Genomic DNA, 19,114 nt, shown 5'->3' on the forward strand with positions numbered 1-19,114 from the left:
CCAATGTCTTGAACTCCCCATCTTGGGCACAAGACCTTTGTCGTTCACCTTACCTATACCCTTCATGATTTTATAAACTTCTTATAACGTTACCCCTCAACCTCTAATTCTCCAATGAAAAATGTCCCAGCCTATCCAGTCTATTTTTATATCTCAAACCCTCAATCCCCAGCAACATCCTGGTAAATCTTTTCTGAACTCTCCAGGTTAGTGATATCCTTCCTATAACAGTGTGACCAGAACTGCACACAGTACTCCTGACGATGCCTGACCCAACATCCTGTACAACCTCAACACGATGGCCCAACTCCTATACTCAAAGGTCTGAGCAATGCAGGCAAACGTGCTAAATGCCTTCTTAACCACCCTGTCTACCTGCGATGCAAATTTCAAGGAATTATGTACTTGAACCCCCAGGTGTCTCTGTTCCACAACATAACTCAGTTCCCTACCATGAATTGTACAAGTCCTGTCCTTGTTTGTTTTACCAAAATGCAATGCTTCACGTTTATCCAAATTAAACTGCATCTGCCACTCCTCAGACTATTCGCCCAATTGACCAAGGTCTCTTTGTAATCTGAGATAACCTTCTTCATGGTCAACTTTTGGCGCCAAAATTGGTGCTATTCTCAAACTTATTAACCATGCCTCCCATATTCTCATTCAAATTATTTATATAAATGACAAACAATAGTGGACCTAGCACCGATTGCTGTGGAACACAACTGGTCACAGGCCTCCAGTCCAAGAAACAACCCTCCACCACCACCCTGTCTCCTGCACTCAAGCAAATTTTGTATCCAATTGGCAAGCTCACCCTGAATCCCATGTGATCTAACTTTACTAATTAGTCCACTGTGTGGAAGCTTGTCAAAGGCTTTACTGAAGTCCGTGTAAACAACGTCCACCACTCTGCCTTCAACAATCTTTTTGGTTACTCAATTTCAAAAAAAATTCAATCAAGTTCGTGAGACACGATTTTCCTTGCACAAAACCATGCAGCCTATTCCTAATCAATTCTTGCCTCTTACTCTTCCAAATTCCTGCAGATACAAGCGTAGCCATTCCAACCGTTCTCAGAAGACAACTTGCCCATTAGTCCAGTATTTGTCTAGTTAATTTTCTATTTGAAGGACTTACTTGCTGAAAGAGGTGCTCACTGTGAAGAAAACTGGCTGTTTGCTACATTCTGTCTTGAATCCGTAGTAGAATTGGCAACCAAACCACTTTTGGATTTCATCCGCTCTTGTACCGACCCTGGCTGTTGAGGGGGAAAGAAGGAAGCTTTATCAACAGCGATAAAATTAGAGCTTTTAGTTTTGTTAAATCATTCATTCATGGGATGTGGGTATCGCAGGCAAGGCCAACATTCGCTGCCCAGTGCTAACTACCTCTTGAGATATGGGCGATGTACTGGAATAGTTGTCCGGGAAAGTAGAGAGCGAGCCATTCAGGTCAAGGGGCAACCTGGGATGGTAAGTAAATGCTGGCCCACATCTCATGACCAACAACATCACCATGAACTATAAATGCAAAACAGTCTCATCGCTGCAGTTACTGCACTGAACTGCATCAGCGTTAGCGAACATAGAAACCTTGGGGTACAGGTTTATATTTCCTTGAAAGTGGAGTCGCAGGTAGACAGAATAGTGAAAAAGGTGTCTGGTACGCTTGCCTTTATTGGTCAGTGCATTGAATACAGGAGTTGGGAGGTCATGCTGTGGCTTACAGGACATTGGTTAGGCCGCTTTTGGAATACTGCGCACGGTTCCAGTCTCCCTGCTATAGGAAGGATGTTGTGAAACTCGAGAGGGTACAGAAAATTTACTAGGGTTGGAGGGTTTGAGCTATAGGGAGAGGCTGTATAGGCTGGGGCTATTTTCCCTGAAACATTAGAGGTTGAGGGGTGACCTTATAGAGATTTATAAAATCATGAGAGGCATGGGTAGGGTGAATAGCCAAGGTTTTTCCCCAGGATCGGGGAGTCCAAAACTAGAGAGCATTGGTTTAAGGTGAGAAGGGGCAATATTTAAAAGGGACCTAAGGGGCAACTTTTTCACGCAGAAGGTGGTGTGTCTATGGAATGAGCTGCCAGAGGAAGTGGAGGAGGCTGGTACAATTACAACATTTAAAAGGCATCTGGATGGGTATGTGAATAGGAAGGGTTTAGAGGGATAATGGGCCAAATGCCAGCAAATGGGACTAGATTAATTTAGGATATCTGGTTGGCATGGACGAGTTGGACCACAGGGTCTGTTTCTGTGCTGTATTGCTCTATGACTCACTGGGAGCATTGCTCCTTCTCAGCTGTGCGGTCATGAGGCAAGAGTGAAAGAATGGGGAAGGGCACTTGCAAGTTGAAACAATCTTTTCTTTCAGAGGGCTGTGGAACTCTCTCTTCTCTTCCCAGTCAACGGGGAGACTGAATAATTAAAAAAAGGGCAAGTTAGACAGAACTTAGATCGACAAGGAAGCTGAGCGTTATTTGCTGGCGGCTGATTGAGGCCAGAATCTACTGCACCGTGATTTTATCAGATGGCCGAGCAGGACCGAGGGGCTGAGTGGCCTCCTCCTGTTCCCAGTTTGTCTCCTTTAAGTGTGCCGTGGTCGGGTAAAAACATTAGAAAGAAATCACACCGTAACAAACAGGCAACAAAAGAATAACAGGGGGTGTTGACTGGCGGTTTTTCTCTCTTTTTGTGAAATTAATTCCATAGAAAGGGTCTTTTCTTTGAGCAGCTGCAGAATCATTATCAGCAACAGCGACACCCTCCCACCCCCAACCACGACCATCACAACCGCCCTCTTATTCGGTCCTGGCAGAACAGACACATCTAGAATACACAATGCTTCAGTTTCCAGCATCTCTCCAGTGGATTCATTCGATTGATGGCATGGGACCCAGCAGCTGGTGCAAATGACAGTACCTGACAGTCATCACCACACACTCTCAGGAGGTGGCAGGAGGGGAAGTCAGGATGATAGAAACACAGACGGCAGCAGAGAGAGACAGACAGATGGGTTACAGAAACAGAACTAGTCAGGATACAGAGGGGGAAATGGGAGCGAGAGCGAAAGCTAAAGAGAGAGAGACAGGGGTTAGAGATAGAGAGAAACAGGCAGAATTAGTCAGGAGTGAAGATACAGAGGAAAACGGGAGTGACAGGGAGACAGAGACACACACACAGAGACTAGAGCAACAGAGACAGAGCTCCAGTTCAAAGCAACATCACATACACAGACAATATACAGTAACACTGGTCTAAAATCTTAAAAGCAGTCGTACCCTGATAATTGGCCACAATTAATGCGCGATAAACTATTATTGACATTGACATGTTCCTCTGAACCCCATCTCCTTCCTATCCAGTTAGCCCCCGTGACAGGGAAACGGGAGATGGTTTTTAAATGTCTCCTTGACCCAGCAGAACCCAGGCTGATTACAGGGCACCTCTGATGGAAGGCCCAGGGCAAGGAGCCTGCCAGTTCACACCCATTGAACGGATGATGTTTCAACTACTCATTGGCGAGCACGGTGCTCAATACTTCATGGTTAGTTTGAGCTGTTTGGGTCAATCCCACAGCAGTAGCTGCCTCATGACCACACAGCTCAGAAGGAACAATGCTCCCAGTTAGAGTCAGAGATGTACAGCAAGGAAACAGACCCTTCGATGGCCTCCTGGATGCGCTGAACAGCAACAAGGCCAGCAAAACTCTTTGCAAAGTGTCGTGAGGGAGAAAATGGGTCAGCCAAGTTGCACACAGCAAGCTTACTGCTAACACCAATAAGTGACCAGTCATCCTATGCTGGTGACACTCATCACAGGATGAACTGCTGACAGCGGGAGTGGGATCTTCCAAGGCCAGCCAAAAAGGAAAGTGGGATGTGAAATTAAACAGAGTGCTACCTAATGGAGTTTCCCCAACACGGAGGGGGCAGCAGCTGATGAAATGGCAAGCCATCAGTGATCGAGACTGTGTGGAAATCCACGTCCAGGGGCACAGTCTCGGAATAAAGAACAGGCTGTTTAGGACCGAGGTGAGCCAGGGTGTCTTCATTTAGTCAGGAGATGGTGGATTTTGATCATTCTCCACCTGAGTCAGCAGTGCCAGCTCATGTATATTCAACATTAAGAGCAATAACTTCCTAAAAACATCAGGGCCTACTGGAACACTGCAGGAAATTGGCAGAGGCCAGGATGGATGGGCCAAACAACCTCCTGTAACTTCTATTCCCAACAGTCCAATCTGCAGACATGCTGCAGGTTTTTATGATATTGGGAGGGGATTTTTAGATTCAGCAACATTTTGAAATGGCTATAAAAGGGCAAAATCTAAGACACCGACTTCTATTCTTGGTCGTTGCACATTTTACATCAGGTTGACTGGGGTAAGGACAGGGCGGATAAATATTCTGACAACAACCACTCAACATGTCCGACAGGCCTCCCTATCTCTCGTCGCCCCCTCCGGCCCCCTCCCCATCCCCGTCGCCCCCTCCCCCCCCCCGTCGCCTGCTCCGGCCCCTATGCCCCCTCCCTATCCCTGTCACCCGCTCTGGCCCCTTTGCCCCCTCCCTATCCCTGTCACCCGCTCTGGCCCCTTTGCCCCCTCCCTATCCCTGTCACCCGCTCTGGCCCCTTTGCCCCCTCCCTATCCGTCACCTCCCTTTGACTTTTTACTTAAATTCTGTGTCGGATACTACCTCTCTCACTCACACCTAAAGGAGCAGCGAGGCTCAGAAAGGTTGGGTTTTCAAATAATCCCGTTGGACTATAACCTGGTGTCGTGTGATTTCTAACATTATTAACTAAAGCTCTGGGGTGGGGGAGTCTTATCATTAGTACTAATTTGTTGACCTTGCCCTAAAGTGCCACTTGAAGTCTCGACCCAAAGGCAAAGGGGGTGTAGTGAGCGAGAGAGACTTATTTCTGTTCTCCAGCCCCATAGTTAAATTCACATGATAAGCCTCCAAGTCCTTTTTAATGGCACTGATAACTCTCAGCTGACAAGAGCCAGTTAGTCCAGGGAGTGTCAATTCAAATGAAGGGCATTTGACTCTGAACTCTCAGCAGGATGATTAATGCAGCCACTCCCAGCTATTTACTTATCGAGTTACAATGCACCAGAAGCCAGCCCTGACCAGAATACTTCATTTGATAGAATGGCACCATCCTGTGACACAATACACGGGACCTGGAGTCACACGATCAAAACAGGACCAAGAGACAGCTCTCTGTGAAAAAAATATAAAAGGGGGCTATTGTCATCCTGACCACGTGACGCGTAGTCACAGCTTCCCCTCCCCCTCCGGGAATGTCAGGAATCTCCCAACAGCTCGTAAACAAGTCTCACATTAAGGACAATGTGGGGAGACTTGTACACAATAGGATTTCCTACTGCTGCAACAATTAAAACTGGCTGCCTTCTTCAACGGTGAGCCTAACCCTCCCTCTACTGACCCCTTCTTCCGCCTCCAACACACACCCTCCTCCTGGACACCACCCCAAGGCCTCCTACCCTCCCTCGACCTCTTCGTCTCCAACTGCTGTCGTGACATCAATCACCTCAACCTGACCACCCCTCTCACCCACTCCATCCTCTCCCCCACAGAATGTGCAGCCCTCCGCTCCAATCACAACCTCACCATAAAACCTGCGGACAAGGGAGGCGCAGTTGTAGTATGGCACACTCACCTCTACATCGCCGAGGCCAGACGCCAACTCTCTGACACCTCCTCCTACCGCCCCCTTGATCATGACCCCACCCCCAACCACCATTTCCCAAACCATCCACAACCTCATCACTTCAGGTGACCTCCCACCCACAGCCTCCAACCTCATCGTTCCCCAACCCCGCACCACCCGCTTCTATCTCCTTCCCAAAATCCACAAACCTGACTGCCCTGGTCGACCCATCGTCTCCGCCTGCTCCTGCCCCACCAAATTTAACTCCACCTATCTCGACTCCATTTTCTCACCCTTGGTCCAGGAACTCCCTACCTACATCCATGACACCAGCCACGCCCTCCACCTCCTCCAGAACTTCCAATTTCCCGGTCCCCAACACCTCATCTTTACCATGGACGTCCAGTCCCTATACACCTGCATTCCCCATACAGATGGCCTACAGGCCCTTCGCTTCTACCTGTCCCGCAGGCCCGACCAGTCCCCCTCCACTGACACCCTCATCCGCTTAGCCGAACTTGTCCTCACCCTCAACAACTTCTCTTTCAATTCCTCCCACTTCCTATAGACAAAGGGGGTGGCCATGGGTACCCGCATGGGCCCAAGCTATGCCTGCCTCTTTGTAGGTTACGTGGAACAATCCCTCCTCTGTACCTACACTGGCCCTAAACCCCACCTCTTCCTCCGTTACATTGATGACTGTACTGGCGCCGCCTCGTGCTCCCACGAGGACCTCAATCAGTTCATCCACTTCACCAACACCTTCCACCCCAACCTTAAGTTCACCTGGACCCTCTCTAATACCTCTGTCTCCTTCCTGGATCTCTGTCTCCATCTCCGGCAACCACCTAGAAACCGATATCCATTTCAAGCCCACCGACTCCCACAGCTACCTAGAATACACCTCCTCCCACCCACCTTCCTGCAAAAATGCCATCCCCTATTCCCAATTCCTTCGCCTCCACCGCATCTGCTCCCAGGATGAGGCATTCCACTCCCGTACATCTCAGATGTCCTCGTTTTTCAAGGACCGCAACTTCCCCCTCTCAGTGGTCGAGAACGCCCTCGACCATGTCTTCCGTATTTCCCGCAACTCATCCCTCACACCCCCTCCCTGCAATAACAACCAAAACAGAATCCCCCTCATCCTCACATACCATCCCACCAACCTCCAGATCCAACGCATCATCCTCCGACACTTCCACCATCTGCAATCCGACCCCACCAGCAAAGACATTTTTCCCTCCCCACCCTTATCTGCTTTCCGGAGGGACCACTCTCTCCGTGACTCCCTTGTCTGCTCCACACTCCCCTCCAGCCCCACCTCACCTGGCACTTTTCTCTGCAACCGCAGGAAGTGCTACACCTGCCCCCATACCTCCTCCCTCACCCCCATCCCAGGCCCCAAGAAGACTTTCCACATCAAGCAGATGTTCACCTGCACATCTGCTAATGTGGTATACTGCATCCGCTGTTCCCGTTGTGGCCTCCTCCACATCGGGGAAACCAAGCAGAGGCTTGGGGACCGCTTTGCAGAACACCTACGCTCGGTTCGCAATAAACAACTGCACCTCCCAGTCGCAAACCATTTCAACTCCCCCTCCCATTCTGCAGACAACATGTCCATCCTGGGCCTCCTGCAGTGCCACAACAATGTTACCCGAAGGTTGAAGGAACAGCAATTCATATTCCGCTTGGGAACCCTGCAGCCCAATGGTATCAATGTGGACTTCACAAGCTTCAATATCTCCCCTCCCTCTACCACATCCCAAAACCAGCCCAGCTCGTCCCTGCCTCCCTAACCTGTCCTTCCTCCCACATCAAGCCCCACCCCCATCTCCTACCTACTAACCTCATCCCGCCCCCTTGACTTGTCCATCCTCCCTGGACTGACCTATCTCCTCCCTACCTCTCCACCTACACTCACCTTTACTGGCTCCATCCCCGCCTCTTTGGCCTGTCTGTCTCCTCTCCACCTATCTTCTCCTCTATCCATCTTCTATCTGCCTCCCCCTCTCTCCCTATTTATTTCAGAACCCCCTTCCCCTCCCCCATTTCTGAAGGGGGGTCTAGGCCCGAAACGTCAGCCTTCCTGCTCCTCTGATTTTGCTTGGCCTGCTGTGTTCATCTAGCTCTATACCTTGTTACCTCTGCCTTAACCTTCGACAGGCCTGGGGGTGGGGAGTCGGTCGTCAGAAATGCAGGCCTTTTCTTTCAGGATACATCGAATTCAATTGGGTTTCTTTTTCCTCAAATCAGAATTTTCTCCACTGTAAAATGATACTGGACTCAGAACCTCAACTCTGTCCAGCGTCCACAGAACTCTCTCTCTCTCGATTCTGAATATACCAGAAGGGGAAAAAAGGGGTCGGGATATGGGCTGTGCAAGCTCAAGGGGGTTATTGGAAGGGTGGGGCAGCAGAGAAGTGTATGGAGAGGGGAAAATATCTTCACCCAGAGTGGGGCGCCTATGGAATTCTCTGCCACAGAAAGCAGTCGGGGCTGAAAAATCAAATGTTCTCAAAAAGGAGTTGGATATAGTTCTGAACGAATCAATAGGGGAGAAAGCAGGGAACTCAGTTGGATGATCAACCATGACAGTACTGAAGAGCGAAGCTGGCTCGAAGGGCTGAATGGCCTACATCTGCCCCAATTTTCTATGTTTCTATGAGAGAGGGAGGCAGGGGGAATGAAGGCATGGAGGAAGAGTGGAAAATACAAAGGTGCTGAACAAATTCAGTAGGTCTGGCAGCATCTGTGGAGAGAAACACCATTAACACTGAGTCCATTCCGAATCTCCTGCAGAAAGATTTCGAGTTGGCCCTCCGACATTTATCTGGAGTGGCAGTTTTCAAGCACATTCGGTTCAGAAAACCCAAGCCAAATCGGTCTGCTCAAGGCTGAGCCAGGCCACCGAGATCTTAAAGCTTCAACACTGAGCCCTCAACCACTCCAGTTATCAGAGTGCAGGAGGTGCCTCTCCCATGGTTGAGGAGCCAAGCAACTGCAATGCAAACCCTCCCCTCTCCTCTCCTCTTATTGAGGGGGAGTGAGCGGCTCTCTTTCTCTTGCCACCGATACCAGCTCGGGGGACCAGCGACTCCAAACCTCGAGCTAACCTGACCCTTCCGTCCGGTAGTCCTGAGGGAAGTGCGGGATCCGGTCTGCGCTCCATTCCCCCACGCTGCACCCCCCCCACCTTGTCCAAAGGGTAGCCATTGAATCACTGCTTGTGGGAACTTGTTGCACACACGTTTGTAACGAGGTTTCCCCGAATTACCGCAGTGACCACACAGCGCTCGAGACCAGCCAAGCAGCAACCACTGGCTCTTCGACTCGGTGTGCTGTAACACTCCTCGCTGATGGAAAGTAAAGGGGGGGGGGGGGGGACAACGCCCACAGCCCCTTCAATTAGACCACCCCGTAATCTTCAGCACTTCAGGGATACAACCACATGACTAGTTGGCAAGGATTTCAAAACTCCAGGCTTGACATTCCTGGAGAGAAGGGATTGGAAGTGAAAAGGGGCTGATTTAGTGACCAGCAAGCAGGTCGGAGCCAGGGGAGCGCCACACCGTCGGAGGGTCAGTGCCGAGAGAATGGGCACAGGAGGAGGAGGAGGAGGTGGTCAGCGCTGAGGGGGCAGGCACTGTCGGAGATGTACACATTTATCTGAAGCTCCCATCCACCCTCTTAGTGGATTTCCCAGACCTTACTGCTGCCAATGAACAGGAACCGGACACCAAAACCCAAAAGTTCACAGAAAAACAGATAACCTGGGTCGCCCTCCCAGTGCCAACTGTGGGAGCATGCAGGGCACTGATTGGCTAATGCATTTTGTACATCACAACAGTGACGACACCTCAAGAGGAATTCTCTAGCTGCGTGGCACAAGTCAGTCAACGCAAGGTCTTCCATCTACAGTCGCTTGATCTTAGAGTGTCTGTAGCACGCAACATTCAACCGTGAATCCATATCATATCCTCAGGCAGAATCCACAATTACTCCTTTTCCCCGACTCCGTCCCAGAAGGGTTTACCCAGTCTCCAAGGCCAGACTCAGGGATACCAGAAGGAAGTGCCCGAAAGCACACTCGGTGACTCACCATCGAGAAGCCTTGGCTTGACATGTCTCCTGACCCGACGTGCGTCAAGTGCACGAAGTTCATGGGCTCTCCAATCATACTCCTGTCGATACGTTTCCGTTTTTTCTGCGGAATTGAAGTATTGGGTTAACACGGCGAGACCACATCACAGCACCACCCCCCCCCCCCCCCCCCCCCCCCCCCCCCCCCCCCAATACCCCCAGCTCCTACCTCTCCACGGATCCATCAGGCAAATGCAGAACAGACTGTCCCCCTACACCCGTCCATACCTCTGTCACCTCCTCCAGCCCCCTACACCCCCTCCCTGTCTCTGTCACCTTTTCCTCCGCTCTTCACGGTCTTAAGGGCAACTCAGAATGGGCAATTTACTGAGTGAGACAGTAAAGTCCACATCCTGGCATAGAATAAAAGATGCAAAGGACAGAGGATCATCATATCAGAAAAGTACTGTGGGTGCTGGAAATCTGAAACAAACAGGAAGTTCTGGAGAAACTCAGCAGATCTGGCAGTATCTGTGGAGACAGAGTAAAGATTAAAGAACCTGCAAAACCCTTGACACCAAACATTTCCAACAACCACTTAAAGAAACTAAGTTGTAATCGAAAGTAGGAATAATAGGCAGCCAGATTATACACAGTAAGCTCCGACATTTGGGTAACACCCAGATCAGCTCTTTTCAAAACGGCGTTGGATGAGAAGCAGGTTCAAAACTCACTGCAGGAATTATGTTCCATCATAGAAAGTCTGGTGGCGAAGGATACAACCGGAGCCTATCTTGTCACACTTGTAAGACTGTTTTTTTACAAAGCGTCGCCCTCCAAGCACGTACCTCCTCACCCTACCATCACAGTTTCACTTTGTGTCGTCTATTTGTAATGGGTGCAGGAGAGTTTCCACTTAATCTCCACTGCCCACATCTGATTAAACACACCAGCACTCCATGCAGAATCTCGCTGATAATCCCAGTGCCAATATTGATTGGGACCTGCACTGTTCACAAGGAAGCTTTCCTTGGATAACACCCGCTTTCAGAAATGGATGCGATGGACCCTACAGTTACTGTTACAGCAGAAAAGTGCAGGTTCTTTCTGGGGGATGATGCTGAAACATTTGTCATAGAGTCATACAGGACGGAAACAGACCCCTCAGTCCAACCACTCCATAATCCCAAACTAAACTAGTTCCACTGCCTGCTCCTAGCCCATATCTCTGCAAACCTTTCCTATTCATGGACATATCCAAATGTCTTCTAAACATTGTGACTGTACCCGCATCCACCACTTCCTCAGGAAGTTCATTCCATATGCAAGTCACCCTCTGTAAAAAAAATTTGCCCCTCATGTCTTTTTTTTTAAATCTCTTAAGGATTGTACTCTGCCAGTAACTCCAGACCAGATCATTTAACTGCGGTGGTGGGAAAACATATAGAAAGTTATTTGGGATAGAATTCATGACTTGGAAGAGTGGGCATGGATTTGTTCAGGGAACATTGTGTCCAACTCTTTCAGAGGAGATGATAGAGAGGGCTAATGAAGGTAATGCTGTGGATGTGGTCTATAGGGACTTGTAGGAGGTGTTTGATACCACAGGCTGGCAAGGAAGGTTATAGCTTGTGGAATAAAATGAACAGTACAAACATGGACAGGCTGACACTTCTTCACTGGAGTGTAGGAGAGATGACCTTATAGAGGTTTACAAAATAATGATGAAGGGTATAGACAGAGTTAACAATAGTTGTCTTTTCCCTAGGATGGGGGATCTCAAGACTAGGGGACACATCTTGAAGGAAAGAGATTTAAAAAAGACGCAAGAAGCAAATGTTTTACACAGAAGGTGGTCTGTCTGTGGAATGAACTTCTTGAGGAAGTGGTGGATGTGGGTACAGTTACAACATTCAAAAGGCATTTGGAGAAGTACATAAATTGGACTGGTAGGATTGAAGTGGGTCTGTTTCCATGCTGAATGACTCTATGGACAAAAAACTGGCTGAGGAATAGGAAACACAGAAGTAATTATTGGGTATTTTTCAGGCTGGATGAAGGTTTGTAGCGGAGTTTCCCCAGGGATTACATGAAAGACTTGGATCTTCCTGAGCAGGGAACAGTTTTCAGAAGACGAAACTTGAGGAGAATCGTAAAACTGTGAGGAGGACAATGTAGAACTTGAAGTGGTACAAAGAACTATTCTAAAAGGGTGTGAGGGAGATTAGAGAACTGGGTGTATATGTACATAAGTTACTGAAACCAACAGGACAGATAGAGGCAAACAACAGTATTTTAGGTTTCAGAAGTAGTCAAGTATCATAGAATCTCTACAGTGTGGCAACAGGCCATTCAGCCCATTGAGTCCACAGTGACCCTCCAAACAGCATCACACCCTGACGTACCTCCCTATCTATCCCTGTAACCCCGAATTCCCCCAAGACCAATCCACCCTAATCTGCACATCCCTGGACACTATAGGACAATTTAGCACGACCAATCCACCCTAACCTGCTCATCTTTGGACTATGGGAGGAAACCGGAGCACCCAGAGGAAACCCATGCAGACACGGTGGGAGAATGTGCAAACTCCACTCAGACACAGTCACCCGAGGCTGGTATCAAGCCTGGGTCCCTGCCGCTAACCACTGAGCCACTGAGTCATCCAGTGGGAGTAGGAAAGTTATAGAAGACACTGGCCGTATATCTGGAGTACTGTGTATAGCTTCGGGCACCACAGTTCAGGGAAGACGTGAACGTATTGGAAAGAGTGCAGAAGAGGTTTACGAGAATGGTTCTAGGACCGAGACACTGCAATTATAGGGACAGATTGGAGGAAGTTGGAAGCCCGAGAGGAGATTTGATAGATGCTTTCCATATCACGTGGGGGTCTGCCTAGACAACACATACAAGGAGTCCGTTTCTGTGTTGTATGTGAGGGCATCGCCGGCTAGGCCAGCATTTATTGTCCATCCTTAATTGCCCAGGGGGCAGTTAAGAGTCAACCACATTGCTGTGGGTCTGGAGTCACATATTAGCCAGACTAGAATGGTAGACTCCTTCCCTAAAGGGCATTAGTGAACCAGATGGGTTTTTCTTACAATGGGTTCATGGTCATCATTAGACTTGTAATTCCAGATTCTTTATTGAATTCAAATTCTACCGTGGTGGGATTCAAACCCAGGTTACCTGGTTCTCTGCGAGAATACCACTAGGCCATCACCTTCTCTATGGAGATGCAATGCCTGGAATTGTGGTAGGGGCAGGTTCAACTGAGGCATCCAAGCGGGCATTGGGTGATTATTTAAATAGAGGCAGAGTTATGGGGTACCGGCTGAAGGCCCAGCAGCCTCCTACGCCATGTCACGAATCTGCGGCGTAAACATTCAGAACAGGAACAGCGTGTAAACTTTGACCCCTCTTACACTCCCTCCCCAGCATCGATGCTTGAATTAAGGTTAACCTAGACTGAAGTCAGTCTCTGGTCCAGCTCTGTTTCCCCCATCCACCCCACAGACAAAATAAAAACCCTCAAGTGGTGAAGGATATAACTGGATCAGACTTTTACACATTTTTATTTATAGAGAACCAGGCCCCATGGCCTACTAACCAGGGAGGTGACAGTTCAGCTACATAAGGCAGCACAACAAGCCTTTCTGCTTTAAGAGGGGTATTGAGATGGAGCTGCAAAGTGGGACCAGCCAGATAGCTCTTTTGGGAGCTGGTACAGACACGATGGGCCGAATGGCTTCTTTCTGTACTGTAAGATTCTATGATTTACACTGCCGTGGGTCTCCTCCCTCCTCTCACTCTCACAAACACACGCAGACAACACAGACTCAACGGCATTTACTTGCCCAAGAAGCATCAAAGAGGCTACACTGTTCCTTGAGTAGTGAAGATTACATTTGTCACCTCAGATCAATCAGGGCAGTCTTTCATTTTCTCTTCCCCATCCAACATCCCCCTTCCCCCCCCCCCCGCCAACTCCCATCCCCCTCCATCCAACGGATTTGGGCAACACTGACTGGGGCAACAATTATAGCCTACCCCTAACTGTTCAGATTAAGGTGGCGAAGAGTCAACCCCATTGCTGTGGGGTGTCTGGAGCCACATGTAGGTCCAGATCAGGTAACGACGGCCGATCTCCTTCCCCAGTTAGTGACCCCCGACGGGCGTTTCCGTACAGTTGGCAGTTGCCATCACGGAGATGAGCTTTCAACCGTTTTTCAAAACAACAGGGGAGGCTCAATGGTATTGTCACTGGGACAAGTAATCTAAAGACCCCAGGTAATGTTCCGAGAAAGGGTCACTCAACCCGAAACGTTAACTCTCGATTTCTCTCCACTGACGCTGCCAGACCTGCTGAGCCTTTCTAGCAATTTCTGTTATTGCTCTGGAGACCTGGGTTCAAATCCTACATCATGGCAAATGTTGGAATGTGAAGTATTTAAAAGTAAAATCTGGAATTATTGTCAGTTGTCTGGGGTTTAAAAGAAAAACGCACCCGGTTCACTAATGTTTTAGGGAAAGTAACTGCCGTCCTTACCCGGTCTGGCCCACACGTGACTCCAGCAACATGCTTCACAAAAACGTACCTAGCTCAGATTTAAAAATAACAGCAGCCTGCCAAACAATACTTTTCACTGTCTTGCAGTACGTGCAACAATAATAAATCAAATTAAATCTAGACAGCGTTCAGAACTTGTGCTTGTACAAGTGCCTCTCGACATCTCTACTGAATTCTTAGACTAGTCCTAGAGTCCCCAACCAGTTTACCTGCCCTGACCTTTCCCTGCTTAAAAAACAAATTCTAGGCTTAATTCATCGATCGAATTTGTGCCAAGGTGGCATTCGAAATGATATCTCTGGATTACTAGCCCTGTGGCATGCCCATCATCCCAAGCAACAGACGATGCTCCACCAGTGGCTGGTCTCACTGAAGATTGACAATCAAGGGCAGACACAAGAAGAGACCGGTACGATAGAAAAAAAATCACGCTGCACTTACTGGCTGGGCCTTCTCAACCTCCGAGCAGCCAAAACACAACCAGAAGTCGCTCATTCCCTCGGGTCTCTGCCAATGCCTCCTGGACGGATTCACTCAGGCCTAGGATTGTCCCCTTACCCTGCCCCAACACACGTGCCACAATTCGGCGGGGGGCAATCGATAGACTACATGGGGCAGTCGGCCTGGGTTTACAAATCTCAGCTGGCAGTCGAGGGCAGACCTACAGATATCAGCCGTAGGTCAAAGTTCAGCACACCGGCTCCCCTGTGATCTTTCGAAATTCTGTTCCTGTTGAGCCCAGGCCTGTTGGAGGGAGAAGAAACGGATTATAAATTGATGCAGCACAGCAGGTGATGGGAAACGTGACAGACAGGAGAAGAGAATTCCTTCCTGCTGCGAAAATAATAAATGCTCTAAATGTCCCAACCCCTTTCCTGGCAAAAACCCTCAGTCTGCTTCAGAGATTGCCTTTATTGGTCAGTGCATTGAGTATAGGAGTTGGAAGGTCATGTTGCGGCTGTAAAGGTCATTGATTAGGGCCACTTTTGGAATACTGTGTTCAATTCTGGTCTCCCTGCTAAAGGAAGGATGTTGTGAAACTTGAAAGGGTTCAGAAGAGATTTACAAGGATGTTGCTGGGGTTGGAGGGTTTGAGCTATAGGGAGAGGCTGAATAGGCTGGGGCTATTTTCCCTGGAGTGTAGGAGACTGAGGGGTGACCTTTACAGAGGTTTATAAAATCACGAGTGGCATAGATAGGGTGAATAGTCAAGGTCTTTTTCTCGGCGTTGGGGGGGTGGGGTGGGGGGGCGGGGGTGCAACTTTTTCACACAGAGTGTGGTGGGTGTATGGAACAAGCTGCCAGAGGAGGTGGTGGAGGCTGGTACAATTACAACATTGAAAAGGGATCTGGATGGGTACGTGAATAGGGAGGGTTTAAAAGGATATGGGTCAAATGTTGGCAAATAGGACTAGATTAATTTAGGATAATCTGGTCAGCATGGACGGGTCGGACCAAAGATGTCTGTTCCCGTGCTGCAGAACTCTGATTCCAAATGGGATCATGCTCTCACTTCACCGGGATACAGGGCCAAAGGGCAGGAGTAAGAGTAGCTGAATAGCCTCCTCCTGTGCAGGGATGCTCCCAGAATGCTGGCTTCAAAGAAGACACACAGTCTCAGAATCGCACAGACCAAATTTGGGCTTCCTCCTCTAGGATAACCAAGACGCTCTCCCAGAATCTCAACCCGGATAAAAAAAAAGCATCAATGTAAACAAACCACCAAAAAAATAAAAAAAAGGCCCATTAACACTGACTCCATTTCTTGGGATGTAGGCATCACCGACTGGGCCAGCATTTGATGCCCATCTCCAAATGCCCTTCAACTCGTGTCTCCCTCGGCCACAGTGGAGCCTAGCTGAGAGGTAACCATGTTGCTGTGAGTCTGGAGTCAAACACAAGCCCAGACAAGGGAAAATCTAGATTGTAAGGAGATACTACATTTAAATTTATAGCTATCACTAGGACATTACCTCCCCTCTCTTTCATTCAATCTCACCCTCAATCTGCACTATTGGAGGTGGTGTGTTCGGCTTTGCTATACCAGACAGTGGCATTCCTTCACTCGAGTCAGCTGGTTAACTGCGGGAGGCACCACTGACAATCCAAGCACCCTGCTTGGAGGGCCCCTCACGTGAGCAGTCGGAGCCCTGGCTAATTCCTTCCTGCCTCCATACTCCCTTTCGCGAGCCCCCGGTCACAGAGGTCAATTTCAGGGCTGCCACCACATGCCAGCTTGTCAGGGAAGGGCAACGACCCTCCTGGTCAACTATGGCACGTACAGATTTCTAATCAACCTGTTCCAAGATGTTAGGACATAACTCCACAGCAGTGCTGGGATTTGAAACTGGACCTCCTAGTTCAGTATGGACGCTACCATGCTGGAGAGCCTGATTAAAGAAACACTGAAACAGAAGGGTCTGCTGATTCTGCCCAGAATTGAACCAAGGACCCTTAGGTCATAGAATCCCTACACTGCAAATGCAGGCCCTTTAGGTCCCTTTCAAATCTTTCCCCTCTTACCTTAAACCTCTGCCTTTAGTTTGGGACTCCCCTACCCTGGGGAAATGACCTTGACTATTCTCCCTACCCATGCCCCTCATGATTTTACAAACCTCTAATGTCACACCTCAGCCTCTGACACTCCACAGAAAATAGTCCCAACCTATTCAGTCTCTCCCTATTGCTAAAACCCTCCAAACTTGGCAATAGATCACAGAATCCCTACAGTGTGGAAACAGGCCCTTTGGCCCAACAAGTCCACACTGACCCTCACAGCATCCCACCCAGACCCATCCCCCGATAACCCACCTAATCTACACATCCCTGAACAATATGGGCAATTTAGCATGACCAATCCGCCTCGCCTGCACATCTTTGGACTGTGGGAGGAAACCGGAGCACCCGGAGGAAACCCACGCAGACACAGGGAAAATGTGCAAACTCCACACAGAAAGTGACCCGAGGGGAGAATCGAACCCAGGTCCCTGGTGCCAAGAGGCAGCAGTGTTAACCACTGTGCTATGTGTTCTGAACCCTTTCAAAGTTTCACAACACCTTTTGCACAGCAAGGAGGCCACAACTGAATGCAGTATTCCAAAAGTGGCCTCAACATGACCTCCCAATTCCTACACTCAGTGCACTGACCAATAAAGCCAAGCATACCAAGCAGAGGCATAGAGATGCACCTCAAGGTCTCTTTGTTCAGCACCACTCCCCAGGGCCCTACCATTAACTGTGTTAAGTCCTGGCAAAACGCAACACCTCACATTTATCAAAATTAAACTCCATCTGCCACTCCTCGGCCCATTTGTCCACCTTGATCGAGCTCCCGCTGAACTCCGAGATAACCTTCTTCCCACTCCACTACGCCTCCAATTTCGGTGTCATCCGCAAACTTACTAACCATTCCTCCTATATTCACATCCAAATCATTTGTATAAATGACAAGAAGCAGCAAACCCAGCACCGATCCTTGAGGCACACCACGTATAGTGTCATCATCTCAAAGCACAGAAAAATAAACCAAAAGGCAGAAAGATGGAAGGATTAAAAAAAAAAGTGTTCACCACATCCCCCACCACCCGAGTGAGTAGTCCCACAATCCCACATTTTCGCCTATTTTCTCCAAATTATTTTCACCCCATCCTGACCAATTTTACCCTTTATTCTTCCCACTTCACTCAGGGGTGGAAGTTCTTATTCTCCAATCTGGTTCCTTTCCATCAGCCACTGCTGTGACTGACCCTCAGATAGAAATCCTACCCATAAAGGAAAAAAAAAATATCGAGCATCTTGTTTTAATGCCTGATCTGAAAACAAAATAATTAATTTCTTTAAAAATTCAAAAATTATTTTTTAAAAATTAAAACAATTAGAAAGCATTATTTTAAAAAAACAATGACCAAAAAGATCAAATAAAAATATTTTTAAAAAAGTTTTAAAAAATAAAAAATTTAATACAATGAAAATACTTAATCAAATTATTTTTATTTTTAAATTTTAAATATTTTTAAAATGTAAAAAATTTGAAAATAATTAAACTTAATAGTAAGTTAAAATAATTAAAAATCATTTTTGAAAATAATGGCAAAAATTGAGTAATTAAAAATATTCTTAAAAATAGGTTTAAAAATTTGTAAATAATTTTAAAAAGTGAAAAATTTTTCAAAAATTTAATTAAAAATAATTACAATTTAATAAAATTTTGAAATTAAAAAGCATATTTTTAATTAATTTAAAAATATATTAAACTACTAAAAATCTTTCAAAATTAAAAATGTAGTTATAAAATAATAATTAAACGATAACAATTTTAAAAAGGAGGCGAGGTTTACCTCAGAAAGCGCGGCTCTCGATGCTGCCCGTCCCCGGGAAAGCGTTCACAAGGACATGGGAGGCTGAGCCAATCGAGGCCGAGGCCTGACGACGGGGTGCAGGCCGCGAGGTGGGAGTGAAGAGGCGGCCGAGGCCCAGCCCCGGGCTGTAGGCCACGGATCCGCGGGGTCGCGTTTCCAAGCGACGGCCTCTCCCTCCGAGTCATAACCGACGCACCCAACCCCCGCCTCACTCCCCTCCCTCCCTCCCGTCCCCCTGCAGCTCGACAAGATGGAGACCCCCGGCCTTACCTCCTCACCTGGGCCAGGGACGGTGAACAAACAGGAAGAGGACACACAGTCCCACACACACGGAGTGATTTGTCTGCTCATTTACACTGAAAGTAAAGCTTCCTCTACACTTCTCCCCCCATCAAACACTCCCAGTGACAGGG

At 48.1% G+C, this 19,114-nt stretch overlaps 1 protein-coding gene across 5 annotated transcripts in view; it reads right to left on the reverse strand.

The window, feature by feature from the left end:
• The window catches only part of LOC109921650 (CDC42 small effector protein 1-B-like), a 47,706-nt gene that overhangs the window by 4,563 nt on the left and 24,029 nt on the right, over window positions 1-19,114 (reverse strand). For 2 of the 5 annotated variants that reach the window (XM_048620400.1, XM_048620397.1), the window contains exons 2-4: window positions 14,785-15,087; window positions 9,793-9,897; window positions 1,141-1,261 (exon numbers count right to left, since the gene is read on the reverse strand). In XM_048620400.1, coding sequence (XP_048476357.1) covers window positions 1,157-1,261; window positions 9,793-9,897; window positions 14,785-14,838 — 264 coding nt within the window. In that variant the 5' untranslated portion in view covers window positions 14,839-15,087 and the 3' untranslated portion in view covers window positions 1,141-1,156. Of the gene's footprint in view, window positions 1-1,140; window positions 1,262-9,792; window positions 9,898-14,784; window positions 15,088-18,680; window positions 18,951-18,971; window positions 19,096-19,114 lie in introns of those variants that run through there. The other 3 variants (XM_048620398.1, XM_048620401.1, XM_048620399.1) reach the window with 3 other exon arrangements.

This window comes from Rhincodon typus, chromosome 46 (genome assembly GCF_021869965.1).
Source record: "Rhincodon typus isolate 14 chromosome 46, sRhiTyp1.1, whole genome shotgun sequence".
NCBI classification, from domain to species: Eukaryota; Metazoa; Chordata; class Chondrichthyes; order Orectolobiformes; family Rhincodontidae; genus Rhincodon; species Rhincodon typus.